Genomic DNA, 14087 nt, shown 5'->3' with positions numbered 1-14087 from the left:
GGGTTGGTAGATTTGGCTCAGATTAACGAATTTTTGCACGTAGTTCATTGACGGTCCTGGACTTCCATACCAGGGAGAGCAGAAAAATTTAGTTACAAAGTATTGAAAAAAAAATTAAATATAATTGGGTAGTTTTATTTTAAGTACTATTGAAATATACAGAAAACGTACTCAACATTATTTTTGATTAATTATTAACATTAACGATATGTAACGAAATTTTACACCGTCAAGAAAAAAAAGTAAAGAATAGTATTTACTTGGTTACAGGCGGACTAAACCATGACCACCGTTGTAAACACTTTACATATTTGTGAGTATCTCCACCACTGGCTGGTAGATTTGTCTCAGATCAACAAATTTTTGCACATAGTTCAGTGGCGGTCCTGGACTTCCATTTCAAAAGCGGTGAATAGGGTTTATTTGGTTACGAGCAGACTATACAAAGTTCAAACTACATAGTAAATGTGCGCTACTCCCACCCCGTCTTTCACTGCTGCGCGACGGTAACCATGACCACTGTTGTAAACACTTTACAACGGTAATTAAATAAACATGATTTCTTTTTAATTTCAACACCCTGTATTTCGAAAACGATTTATTTCCAGATACACGTTTATAAGAACTTTTTTTAATTGTTTGTGACGTAGAATCCACCTTTAAAGTTTGTCAGATTACATCATTCATACCCTGTATAGAAAACTAGCCTTCTATTAAAAAATTACTCCACTTTTTCTACTTAGCTTATGATTTTTGAGAGATTTTTCATTATAAGTGGCGAGACTACTGTTATACAGGGTTATTTAATTTTTTTACCAAACTAGGGGCAGGCAGATTGTCAAAAAATTAAAGGTTGTAATACAGGGTGTTCAAATACTAATTGCCTGAACGTCACTAAGATTCGATGATCAAAATTTAAATTTTTTTCAAATTTATGTGGGGAGTACTTAGCGACCTGTATAATTAGGTGCAATAAAATACGAAAAATAAAAGTTACAGTATTACAACGCAAAAATAATTATGTATTTTAAGATTTTCAATGGTTTTCAAATAAGAAAGTTATACTTATTGGATGCTGTTAAAATGCATAATTACAGACAAATTTATATACAGGGCGTTTGTTAAGTGCTTGTACAAACTTTAAAGGGGGAATCTTTGACTAATTTTAAGATAAAAACGGCTTAATTCTTGAAATAGAACGTCCAAAAAAAATTTTTGTTTGGTATTTTGATTATATTTTTGTTCAATAACATGGCAGTTTGACGAAATTGGGAGTATTGATGATGAGAAACTCAAATATTTACTTAGTTTTTTATTTAATGTTAGAGGGCGCCACTTACCTGTATTTAAATGACCATAACTTTTTTGTGTCACACTGTATGTCATTTTTGACTAAACGTAACTATTCTCCATTAAATTTTACATACAAACGGTATTCTCAGTATTTGTCGCTGAAAGTAGCATTGGAATTTTGTAAGTTGAATCATTAGAGAGAACGCATTAGGCAGTCGCAGTCCCGTGCTAGTCTCGATCGCGCGCGGTGGAGTTCCTTCCCACGTTTTATAATGTATGCATTCGCACTAGACATTCCTGAGCTCGTCTCGCTCGCATCGCATTTCCTCCAATCTGTTCCAAAGAATCTGGGGAGACCGCGATGCGATCGAGACGAGCTTCCTCTACCATAGAACTCATTTTCTTAACTATTAAAGCAATACCGCAACTATTGAAAGGAGAGCGTGAGCAAGATCGTGTGCAATTGCCAAATGCAACTTATTTTGTAAAAAAATGCATTCAGCTCAGCCCAGAACAGTGCACGATGCGACGGGACCGCGACTGCCTAATGCGTTCTTAAGTGTTTGAAAAACGTGAAAAAATGTGTCTTTTACTGATTGTATTGCGATGTGAGAAACTTAGACCATTTACAAGGCTAAGACTAAACTACCTCTACAAAGAAGTTATTAACATTTACAATAATTGCTGAAACAAAAATTTTTTTGGACGTTCTGTATGTCAAGAACCAAGCAGTTGCAGATCTATCTTCATATGAACTTTTTGTCTTAAAATTAGTCAAAGATTCACCCTTTATAGTTTGTTCAAGTACTTTATAAACACCCTGTATTTAAAAAAAAACATATCCTTATTTTCAAAAACATTTGTAAAATTTCAACAATGCACCTATAGTAGGATCGTATTCGATGCAAAGTAGATTAAAAAATTGTCGGTCTTTTATCAAAGGAAAATAGTGCCATCATTTTTAGGACGCGTACAGAGGTAAAATGTAGTAGGTAATTTAAAAAACAAATAAGATTTATAATAAATTACATTTAAAATAAATAGTTTATGAGAATAAAGGAACATGAACTGATCCCTTCATCCCTTCATAATGCATAAAGAAATTTTTCAATTTCTAAACCCCTTAAAACCGTACTGCACTGGACACCTTGACAGGCAATGATTTATTACTTTGCATCGAATATGATCCTACTATAGTAAAAAAAAATTGTTTTTCAAACACTATTTTTTTTATGATCTACCTACTCCTAAGTTTGATTAATAAAAATCAAACCACCCTGTTTATTTTTGTTGTACCTACATATTTCCATATTTTAAAGTATTTTTTTAATTCATGTAAGAAAATGATTTTCTCGTGTCGAATAAAAATGGGACCTTAGATAAAATTGTATTTATCTAGAACTAGGTAGCGTTAGAGGTAGTTGACTAATACGTACTGAAACCTTAACAATTTGAGCAATAATTTTGTACACGAGTTCCTATATCTGGAAATATTCTCCACCATAGTCAGTCTGTAACAAGGAAAGGACAAGTTTCGCCACCTCGTTTGTAGACGTTCTCATATAAATTTTGTAACTTTTCGCTTTCCAAACGGTTCGGTTATCTCTTTAGAAAAGTTGTTAAATCAATAAACAATACATGCAACGAAAGCATTTTTACAGCAAACGTCGAGTTTGTTTTTAATGTTACAAAATTTCTGTTTGTCTGTTCCACCACATCCTGTTTCTTTACGTAAATTGAATTATTTGTAAACGTAAATTTATCGAATAAATAACTTATTACGAATTACGTTGTTTTTCTAATCTCCCATCCACAAATATTTCCATGTAATCGCTTGTTGTTTTGAATTCACAGATACGTTGGGTTCATTACGTAGTAATGCTTTTAACCATCGGGTTCAAAAAATCTTCAAATAAAATAATATTATTAATTAGATAAGGTTTGGAGGACACAGATTAGAATCTATTTTTGCTTCAGAATCTACTAGATCCGGCTTCCTAAAGCCGTCATCGGGGAAAAGCTAAAGTTAAATAAAAGAAATCAAAAATGAAAAGGTTTTTTCACAACATTCAATATTAACTAAAATACAGTGTGTCCCCAGATGGGGTATTCTTTTTCAATGTTGATTTTTTGAGAAAAAGTTATTTTTGATAAAAAGTTTTGCTCATCTTGGTAAGCCATGGGCAGTAATCATATACAGGGTGGGGCATTAGTGCGCCGAAGTACGATATCTCCTTTATTATAGAAGATATCAAAAAAAGTTATTTACAAAAATTGTAGCCGGTTTAAAACTGCACATTTTGAATTATTTTCGTATATACAGGGTGTTACATATTGCCAGGGTGAACTAAACATGCTATTTTTTAAATGGGACACGCTATATATTATTTCAAATTTAGATTAAGCTCATCTCTTCCATGCTTCCAATATAGGGTTTAATTATGTTATACAGGGTATAACAAAGTTGTGGTTAATTGTATACCAAAATCATTCCCACTTCAGGGTCCCGTATACGCTAAACAGAACAACTTAACAATAATTTTTTGCAGGCATAACTTTTTGGTATTGGTACAGTTTTACGAGAAAATGTTATTTCTTTATTATTGCAACAGTTGAATATAGGGGGAGCCAAAACTTGAACTCTAAATTTTTTTTAATGAATCATCCTGTATTTTATTTTAAAAACTGAAAATACACTTTATATTCTTTCATTTTTATAAAGCATTCCCTATAGCTACAATCATTAATTTCTGATATATTTACCATTCTATAACAGAGTTTTAAAAAAATTCTTATTATAACAAGTTGGCCGTGGGCAAATGACAATGTGACAAATTGTTATAAAATATTACAAAATATCCGTTGTTAAGACGAAATTCTTATAATATTAGCCAACTTGTTTACGGAAAATTTAACATTTTGAAGTTTTTTGGACGCCCTGTATGTTTTATTACAAATTTGATTACTGTCTATGGCTTCCCAAGATAAGCAAAACATTTTATCAGGAATAACTTTTTCTCGAAAAAAACAATAAAAAAGTTCCCGGGTACACACTGTATAGATGTTCCTCAATAAAATATACAGTGTAACAAAAATTAACCTATAAATTTTTATAATCTTGTTTTCGATATATAGGGTGTTTAAAATTAATGAAAACAAGATTTATTTCAGATTTTGAAAAACAGATGGGGGTGATTATGTAAATAATAATTTATTTCATCCACGGATAATGTGATAATTTGAATAACTTTTGTTAGAAGTCAGAAATTTCAAGGTAAGGTTGAGAAAGTACAATGTAAGTCCATAACTGGAGACGACCATAAAACATTTATTTTAAAAAACGGCTATTTTCAGTTCATATTGCATTGCAAAAATAGATAAATAATAAAAAAAAAATTCTAGTTGGGAAAATTTTACTGAAAAAAAAACTACATTAATTACTACAGATTATGTGTGCTATAAATGGTAACATAGTTAAAATTTGTGGAAAATGTGTTTATTATCCGTCAGCGATGTTGATTCATTTATGTTACAATTCATAGCGATCATTTGAATTTTTTCTTCAAATCACATCAAAACAAGGTTTGATGCAAATACGATAAGACTTTTAAAAATGTTTACTTAATGTTTGTACTTTTAAAATTAAAAATAAGATACCCATTATTTTTTCCGTTTCCTTTCGCTGTAAATCACTTTATCATTATTTCCCCTATAAAAACACACGAGGCCCTACACCACTGACTAACACCTGGAATTAGCCGACTGACACATTAAGCTCCAAGAAGTCATTCAAACCTGAGATAAAATTTCTAAAGATAATATTTAAAGTTGTTTGGGCTTTATTGCTGACCCCTGGACTTTGCTCAGTGATAAGAAATTCCCAGTTCCTTATTTTTGTAGCCCAGCACATTCATTACAGTTTGTTGAATGCCTTGCAAATATTACTTGGTCTTAAAAAAAAATAGAATTGCAATATGGTTGGAGTTAATAACGGTTCTAGTTTATTTGTGCAAACACTCATGTATATGATGAATCAGAGCATAATTCAGCAGGAGACTTCTTATAATTACTACTACATGCAAATCGGACAAGGTAAGCAATAATTTTTATATATTAGTGAATTTAAATTTTATTTCCTCAACATTCATACGGTTTTAAGTAACACATTGTTATTTATTCAAAATGTATTTATTCTCTCATAAACTTGACCTTTTTATATCTGAAATCTGTAAATGTATGGTTCTAATTTACGGGTCTTTTATGTAAGTACATTTTATATTTCAATAAAATATATAAATAAAAACAGCAATGGGAAATTGCGCAAATAAATAATTACAAACAATATAGTTCTAAATTATTGAGTAAAAATATTTCAATTTTATAGAATCCAATGCCTCTAAATGTTACGGTATATATGGATGTTTCCATCTTGGTCCGCCATGGACTTCGGAGAGTAGACCAGTATCACTGTTTCCCGACGATCTACAGAAGGTAGGAAAAATGAATATAAAAATATTTTTAAAATTCAATTTTTTTTCTAGTGATTTTTTTTTTAATTAACGCGCCCTAAAATTGTGGCCCCATTTCAAATTTGATTTTCTCGCCAATAGCTGGTCATATTTATATAATTCTTTTTTTAGTTACATAGTTACGATGTTAAGATAGAAACTTTTATTGAAATTGTTTTTTAGCATATACAGGGTGTCCCACCCATACTAGGTGTTTCATTTCTGCTGTTAAATTTTGATGACTTAAAACAGCTATAACTTTGTTAACTTAAATGGAACACCCTATATTTTTTTACTCTGTCGTATGCAGATTGAAATTTCCTTTCAAGGCATATAAGCATTATTAGGGTTGCCGTTACTACTTTTACAGATATTTGCAATTTTCTATTTTTTGGGCAGTTTTTCTCGTATCCGACTTGTCAAATTGGCCATGACCAAAAACACTCCAAAAACAATTGAAATAACTTGACATTTGTCAAGTTAGTTGTCAAATGAATAGTTTTGCCGAAAATTTAAATAAAAATGCCTGGAGATCGTTTAAATTATACTAATGAGGATTATTTTAATTTATTTGTTATTTATGGAAAATGTGAAAAAATAATTTCAAGAACATGTAGAGAATCTGCTGCTTTTTTCCATCAATCGACGCAGTTCTCGGTGGGACACCCTAGTGTATAGAATGAGAGTTTCATTGAAAACACTCTGTAGATTGTTCCAGCTAAAAGTGTAAATGCCTACATAAATAAAACTTCAATCTCACTTTTTCTAAACCATTTGTTTTCTGATTTACGTCATTATCTCAGTTACTAATTGAGGAGCATGTTTATTGTAAAAACTTCATAACTTTGTTATATTTCTAAGTTCCAGGGTATATCAAGGACCAATTTTAAGCCCTATTTGTTTCCTGATTGTGATATATTGTACAAAAACATGCAGTTTATTCAGCGAAATGAAGATAAGTTCATTAAAATAAATAAAGATTTGAAAATTATCACTAATTCTGCTAATTCAAATATTGTACATAAATAGATTGTTACTTAATTTTAACTTTGTAGAAAACTTTGTGAATTGACTATTTTAGTTGGCGAGCCTACAGAATGTTGTAAACTTCAGTGAAAGAAACTAAAACAAATACTTTTGAAAATCTTACAACTAAAATTTCAATAAAAATTTTTGTCTTATGACTGAGGAATTAAAAAAAATTTCCAGTTTTTGGTGATGGATTCATTTTGATGCGCAATGTACTTAATATATTAACTAATGAAGTACATATGCTGAAAATATATATTTTTCAAAAACTGTTTTTCAAAAATTTTCAGTTGACAAAATGAGTCTTTTTGTCACCTAGTTACAAAATACTTTTATGTTCAACGCCAAAGACTTTTTCGTTCTAGGACATAAAACAAATGTCAAAATAATTTGTCAATTTTTTGAAACATATTTATGATTTTATTAATTAAACAATATACATTTTAAGTAATATAACATTTCAATATTAAACAGTAACTATTATAAACAGGACTATTACAATTAATTTGCACTACATGTAAATTGAAAGTGCCAATATTGCAGTGAGTTAAATTTATGCCAGATGCAGTGCCGTCAGTTATCGTAGCTTTTAGTTGTGGGTGTTCAATGAAGCTGCCGCTGTAATTGTTTAAGTTTAAGGCTTTGCTGAAGATGGTAACAATTTATTTGCGATTGAAATTTTATTTTATATAGAATCTTCTATATATATGTCTCCGCTACTGTACTAGAATATCACCTCCTATGCTGTTTAATGGTGGTAATATCGGCCCCTGCGTCGGCTAACAGAGTGGCGGAAGAATGCCTAAAGCAGTGCCCTGTATAAGTTTCCTGATGAGGCAAATTGAGATAAGTTGCTATTTCTTTTGGCACAGTCCTTATTTTGTTGGGGCCAACCACTGGCTTAACACATTTTTCCCTACATACCTAACATAAAATCTTCGACTTGTAGTAACTGCTGAACGTAAAGCACAGTATTTGCAGTATATCTTCATTTGGTCTGGACTTAAAATCACAAAACATCTCGTAGTATGAGTTTTGGAATCTGGAATTCTTATACTAATAATTGAATTTTTGTCTTCTATATCATTGATCGTTACCTTTAGTAGCTCATCTCTTCTCAAAGCTCCACAAACAATTATTAAAATGACCTGAAAAGTTGTCCAAAATTAGTTAATTCGATCGATACATTTTCTAGCAGAAATCTATTATCCGGTACTTCTTGTGAAAATCTCAGTTTCTTATTTTGTTAGAATTCTGAACTTTTTCGGACGGTATTCAACTGATTTGCTTTTTAAATATGGTATTAGTTTTGTAAATTTGCTGATATTTACATTTTTTTTGGCATTCAATGTACTTCTTAACATGGAATACACTGACCATAACGTCGAAGGTTTAATTTTATTAATTTTATGTTTGAAATATGCCAGTAATATCGCTTCGGTCACTTTTTTAATTTTCTTCGAACTACATTGCCCTTTGAATTCGCTGTCTCTATGATTTTTTGGGAATTAATTATGAAACTTTGTGCCGCTTCCAAAATTTGTCGTGGTAAATGCTCGCTTTCACTGTTCGAGCTCACTTTGAATGAAAGAATCTTAGAATATGAATTACAATACATAATTTTGACACTGCTTTTCCAAACAACTAATTTTTATTGTTTATTAGGTTTCTATGATAGTTACTGCGCCTAAAACATCTTGTAAATTATTGTGTATAATACAATTGCCTTATTTTATTGCAGTTTTCGAAAAAATTATTGTTTGCATCTTGAACGCAAATTGCTTTTGCGTTCTCGAATGGATATTTTGCCTCGCTAAGTGAGAAAAAATAACTTCCATTGGTAAAAGTACCATTTCGTGTTCTAGATACAAAAATAACTATGTATTTATATTAGAATTTTGACAAGCATCTTAATTTTATGTATAAAGTAATTAATTAAAACAAATTGTTTTAGATAGAACCAAGATACCCACTGTACACAAGAGATCACCAAGTTGTGCCAATCTTTATAGATCTGAACGAGTTCGATTATATTAATTCAGCAGGCATCGCAGCCCATAAGCCGATCTATTTGGTGTCTCACGGGTATACAGAAGGTGGCGGTATTTCTTGGGTATGTAAAATATAGATGTAATGACTCTTTTTTTCAAAACTGACCAAAAAATTTGCAGTTACCTTCAGAAAATTGTAAATACTTTTTTCCGTTTATAGATTTACAACATTGTGCGAGCTCTTCTACGCATAGAAGACTGCAATGTGATAATAGTCGATTGGCAAGGAGGTGCTAGTCCACCCTACACACAAGCAGTGGCCAATATTAGGTTGGTCGGTGCCATGACTGCACATCTGCTGAACGATATAGCAAGGTACACAGGACCGCTTAAGCTCGATCATGTCCACGCTATTGGACACTCGCTAGGTGCTCACATGTGTGGATATATTGGGTACACTCTTCAAAAGGTAATTTTTAATGCAGAATCTAACACCACCCTTGTGAAAATCAGAGGTGAAAACTTCTCCATGTCTCCCCATTAACAAATAAAAGGAGGACAGTGGTATGCGATTTTAGTTGAAGTTTTTTATTGGTACACATCACAATTAAGCCACTGTTGTCCGTTTCACTACTTGGTGGAATGAAACGTCAATCTTTTACTTTTTTAGGAATTCAATATGACTCTGGGCCGAATAACTGGTCTAGATCCCGCCGAGCCTCACTTTTCCAAAGCTAAGCCACCTGTGAGGCTAGATCGTAGTGCAGCTCAGTACGTCGATATTATCCATACGGACGCTAGTCAGTTTATTCGAGGAGGTCTGGGTATGACGGAAAGTATAGGGCATGTGGATTACTATCCGAATGGTGGGACCGACCAACCTGGATGTGGAAAAAGTGTGCTACAGTATATAAAGGATGCTAACGGAAGTTTGTTTAACGGTAAGATGCGCATGCACCAATTTTTAATAAAAAAAATTTGCCTTGTGGGTCGATTTTTTATCAATCTTCAATGTTTTATAAACTTTACAAAATGTTAAACACATTTTTTTTTATGTACTTAGAAAGAGGAATGGTGGAAAGCTAATTAAAAAAAATATGTCACCCAGTTTGCAATAAAAAAACACATGCTTTCGAAATTTCTTGTAAATTACTTAAAATAACAAAAATCATAACAGTTACAGAATACTTATTGGTGGCAAAATTCTGAGGCTTCTAGTGCTACTGACCCCTCATATCTCTGTCTCTGCTTGACTATTTGTAAGTTGACTTAACAAATTTTTACTTCTGCTAGATAAATTAGCAGCCCAAGTTTCATCAGTCTATGTCAAGCATCCTCAGCGATATTTCATAAAATGTGTTGTTTTTTTCAAATTCCTACACTCGAAATACATTTTTTTTTTATTGGAAACTGTGTAGAAATTTTTGTATTTTGTTTGCACTAAATAAAATATACTTTTTATTATTGGAAATTTCAGTTAAGAAAGTGCAAAATTTATAAAACTGACGTTTTAGGTGTGAAAAAATATTTGGGATGCAATCATGTGCGAAGCCATGAATATTTTCTGGAAAGTATTGTCCCGAATCCAAAGTGCAAATTTTTGACGATATCTTGCCCTTCTTATCAGGTATTTTAACATTTATTGATTTATTTACGACACATGAGAAATGCAAAGCATTCACGGAATTAACATAACAACAAAATAATTAGATAAATATTATGAAAAACTGATTATTTTAATATTTTACTGCCATTTAGTTGTTTATTTGTTGAAATAACTATTACAAAATATTTATATCAATTAATTGTAACTATACCAGTGTCATCCGTTTTTATCGTTTCACTCAATATAAACGTAATTTATGCTTTGATTTTGTAATTTCATTCATTCGCATATTTGCTTATCTTTACAATTTTTTTTTAATATACAGGGTGTTAGGAGTTTGGTTGCCTTAATTTTAACAGACAATAGAATATATTAAAATAAACAAAAAAAAACCTTATATGACATGGGTCCTAAACTTAACCAATTCCGAGATAAAAATTATCAAAATCTCCCAACTTAATTTACAAAAGTTTGATTAATTAATGAATATTGACATAACTGCGTGCATAGAATAACATAAAGTACAATGTTTATCACTTTTTTGAACTTCTTTATGCTTAGTTCTAAAAAATAATTAGTGTAATAAATTTAAAATTCGATAAAATTCATATCGAGCAATGTGACAAAGGCGCGGCAGTTTATTAACACGAGGTACTAAGGTGTCCAGCAACCATCAATACATAGTTCAGTTGGTATCTGGATTCGACCTTGTCGGAGTGTTTTTTGCGTACCACTATTTCCTTTTCTTGAGGAGTTTTCCAGGTCTATCTATCAAGGTCAAAATTGATTTTTCAAATGAGAACCGCTATTTTTTATTGTGGATTTGGAAAGAGCAGGAAATTTTACGTCCAAAAGTGGTCTTGACCATGACTTTGACAATGACCTTTGAGGTCAAATGTGGGTCAACTTCCAAAAGTCCTGGTACGGTAGAACTTTCGAAGAATGCATTTTGGGAAAAAATGTTTCAGACATTGTAAGGATTTTTCCCTGGCTATCTGATGGTGACCTTGGATTTGACCTTGACTTTGGCCTTCAAGGTCAAGTAAAGTTTTTTAAATGGGAACCCCTATTTTTTATTGCGGTTTTGGAAAGAGCAAGGTCATTGTCAAGGTCATGGTGAAGAACATTTTTAGATGTACAATTTCCTTTTCTTTGTAAATCCGCAATAAAAAATAGGGGTTCCCATTTGAAAAACCAATTTTGATCTTGAAATGACCTCGAAGCTCTAGGTCAAGGTCGTATACAAGGGCGTCATTGAATAACCAGGGGAAAATCCTAAAACTTTTGTATTTATCATTTTTCAAGAAAATGCACTCCTGACGAGTTATTCAGGGGTTTCCATACTTTTGTGCCACCCTGTATAAAATACGTATTACAGGCTGTGACACCTTATGAAAAACTTCCTGGGCTAATTCCTGTTCGTATTAAATTTTGTGCAAATTTTACATTACTTACCAAATTTGAAGTCTGTATCAAAGTAGTTAACCAAACCACTGTTTCACTGCTATTCTTTGAAGGATTATAGAGCCGTTACGAACAGTGTGAGGCAAATACGATACTTATTTTTTTATTTGTCGATGAGAGAAATCAGCCCAGAAAGTTTGTCGCAATGTCACTCAATGTCAATGTTTATAATGTTTGCTTGCTAGGATTTCGTGAGCGGTAAATGTTTCGATTGTGGGAAGTACAGAGAAAAATGCATTCCCTTCGGATACCACGGCAGGAAGCACTACGAGAAATTACTAGGTCTCAGATGGCGGCATACCAGCAGGGTACAATTCCTGTTAACCGCCTCGGACAAGCCATATTGCAGTAAGTACTTTGTACGATTGAATAATGTTTTCCTTAGTGCACAGGGTGTCCCAATATTAAGAGATTTTAGAGCTCAAATTGAGATGATTTTAGTAAATTTATTTTTGCCCAAAATTGCTTCGTTTAGCCACAAAAAATTTGTACTTTCTGTGTACGCAAATCATCGAGGCACCTATTAATCAATTGTTCTACTAAAAAATATATCAAACTAACAATGTTTGCAAACAAACATTTAAATTGTATCGCCACAAAAACTAATATATATTTTTTTTATTTAGGGGGGCACTACAGGCTGATCGTTCAAATTTCTAACAACACAGACAGCGTGGACCACGGTGGAGAAATAGGGCAGCTGTTATTCACGATGCACAGCACCAGCGACGGGAGAGGCCAAAAATCCAGGCCCGCCGGGTTCATCAGCGGGTACCACAAACCGGGAGCCTTGCACGTGGGTGTCGTTGCCACTGACGAGGTTCCGCATTTGAAGGCGGTTGAAGTGGAGTGGAAGTATAACAGCAGCTTGTTTAACCCGTTAACCTGGAGGATATTGACCACACCAAAAATTTTCATCAACAAAGTAACGGTGGAAGCGTTGGAGATAAATGAAAGGTAATTTTTTTTAAAACCTAAACATAAAATATTACTTAATTACACTATTTAACAATAATTCATTATTACACATTCTAAAGTGAAATACTATTTTTTCAGTTAATATATTTTTGGCTTATAGGATAACGGTTTGTCCGAAGGAACAAGAACCTCTAGTTAACGGTATACCACAACTTTGGATATCTTCATATTGTTAGCCATCACTACCACTTGTATTTTCATCATCAGTTCATTGATTCATCATCATCCCTTATTTATATTTTATGTACTAGCAATGCAAAATAAATATATTTTTTGATAAACATTTTGTCTTTTCTTTCAAAAATAAAACGAAAAAATTATATGATAAATGCAAAAGCAAAAGTAATATTTTCAGTTTGTAAAGCCGCCTTAATAATATTACACAAATGAAAAATTTTCAAGTTCGGTAGCGGACGTTGCGTCATCACGTCAGGTTTTTATCTAACCTAAAAAAAAAATTGGTCCAAATAGCAAAAATGGGCTTCCTTTTGATGAAAACCTATGTAGCTGGTTCCGTGAGAAACCGTGTGAGCAAACGAATGGAAATGGACATCAAGTAGGCAGTATTGTAAACATATAGGTTAGGTTAAGATTCCAACCTAACCTTGAAAACTTGCGTGAGTACCTTCGACACATTCAAATTGAATGGAAATTTGGAGATAGCATTTCTCTAGTACGTATTTTAAAGAGGTAACGAATGCGACACCAGAATTAATCGATTAAATAATGTCCACTTTCTAACCTCAAAAAGTCAGAGTTATTGATTTTTTGTAAATTTAGATTTGCCCGAGTGGGTAAAGAATGTAAATTGGTGGAAAGGAGCAAGTAAAGTAGAAAACCTAAGTGTTTTAATGCTCGGTCATTTAATTCTTTTAGGATATGGATTAAAATTTCATCCTAACCTCAAAAAATTGCATAAACTTATTCAAAATGGAGGACAGCATTGAAAACATAAAAACTGTGTAAAATGGTGGAAAGGAATAAGTAAAGTAGAAATTCTTTTAGGATATGGATTAAAATATCAACCTAACCTCAAAAAATTGCATAAATGTATTCAAAATGGAGGCCAGCATCTAAAAGCTCTAACAAACGAACAAAGAGAGCCTATAAACTTATACTTCAAGCTCTCTAATCTAAGTAACCGACGCGCAGCAAAACCGCCACTTGCGCCATAGATTTTAATTTGCATGTGTTCAAATGTGGTTGAGGGGCAGTATA

The 14087-nt window shown here is 32.3% G+C and overlaps 1 protein-coding gene across 2 annotated transcripts; it reads left to right on the top strand.

Moving 5' to 3' along the window:
* The first annotated feature begins 4997 nt into the window (after positions 1-4997).
* Positions 4998-13152, top strand: LOC108908701 (pancreatic triacylglycerol lipase). 2 transcript variants are annotated; one of them, XM_023457281.1, is made up of 9 exons: positions 4998-5385; positions 5678-5784; positions 8785-8943; positions 9042-9290; positions 9492-9762; positions 10336-10448; positions 12077-12239; positions 12518-12848; positions 12970-13152. In XM_023457281.1, exons 1-9 carry the CDS (start codon positions 5268-5270, stop codon positions 13043-13045), a joined length of 1587 nt encoding a protein of 528 aa, XP_023313049.1. In that variant the 5' UTR covers positions 4998-5267; the 3' UTR covers positions 13046-13152. The 2 variants fall into 2 exon arrangements, with proteins under 2 accessions (XP_023313049.1, XP_023313050.1); XM_023457282.1 differs by having other exon boundaries at positions 5268-5385; positions 12948-13041.
* Positions 13153-14087: the final 935 nt, after the last annotated feature.

This window comes from Anoplophora glabripennis, unplaced genomic scaffold (assembly GCF_000390285.2).
Source record: "Anoplophora glabripennis isolate ALB-LARVAE unplaced genomic scaffold, Agla_2.0 scaffold29, whole genome shotgun sequence".
NCBI classification, from domain to species: domain Eukaryota; kingdom Metazoa; phylum Arthropoda; class Insecta; order Coleoptera; family Cerambycidae; genus Anoplophora; species Anoplophora glabripennis.
The sequence above is the reverse complement of the archived record's forward strand: the minus strand, read 5'-3'. Positions and strand labels throughout refer to the sequence as shown.

Bases quoted from the DNA above. Each gene is read 5' to 3' on its own strand.
- LOC108908701 (XM_023457281.1), top strand. From the start codon at position 5,268: ATGGTTGGAGTTAATAACGGTTCTAGTTTATTTGTGCAAACACTCATG. The intron at 9,291-9,491 runs GTAATTTTTAAT...TTACTTTTTTAG, and splicing joins TTGGGTACACTCTTCAAAAG to GAATTCAATATGACTCTGGG. The intron at 12,240-12,517 runs GTAAGTACTTTG...TTTTTTATTTAG, and splicing joins CTCGGACAAGCCATATTGCA to GGGGGCACTACAGGCTGATC.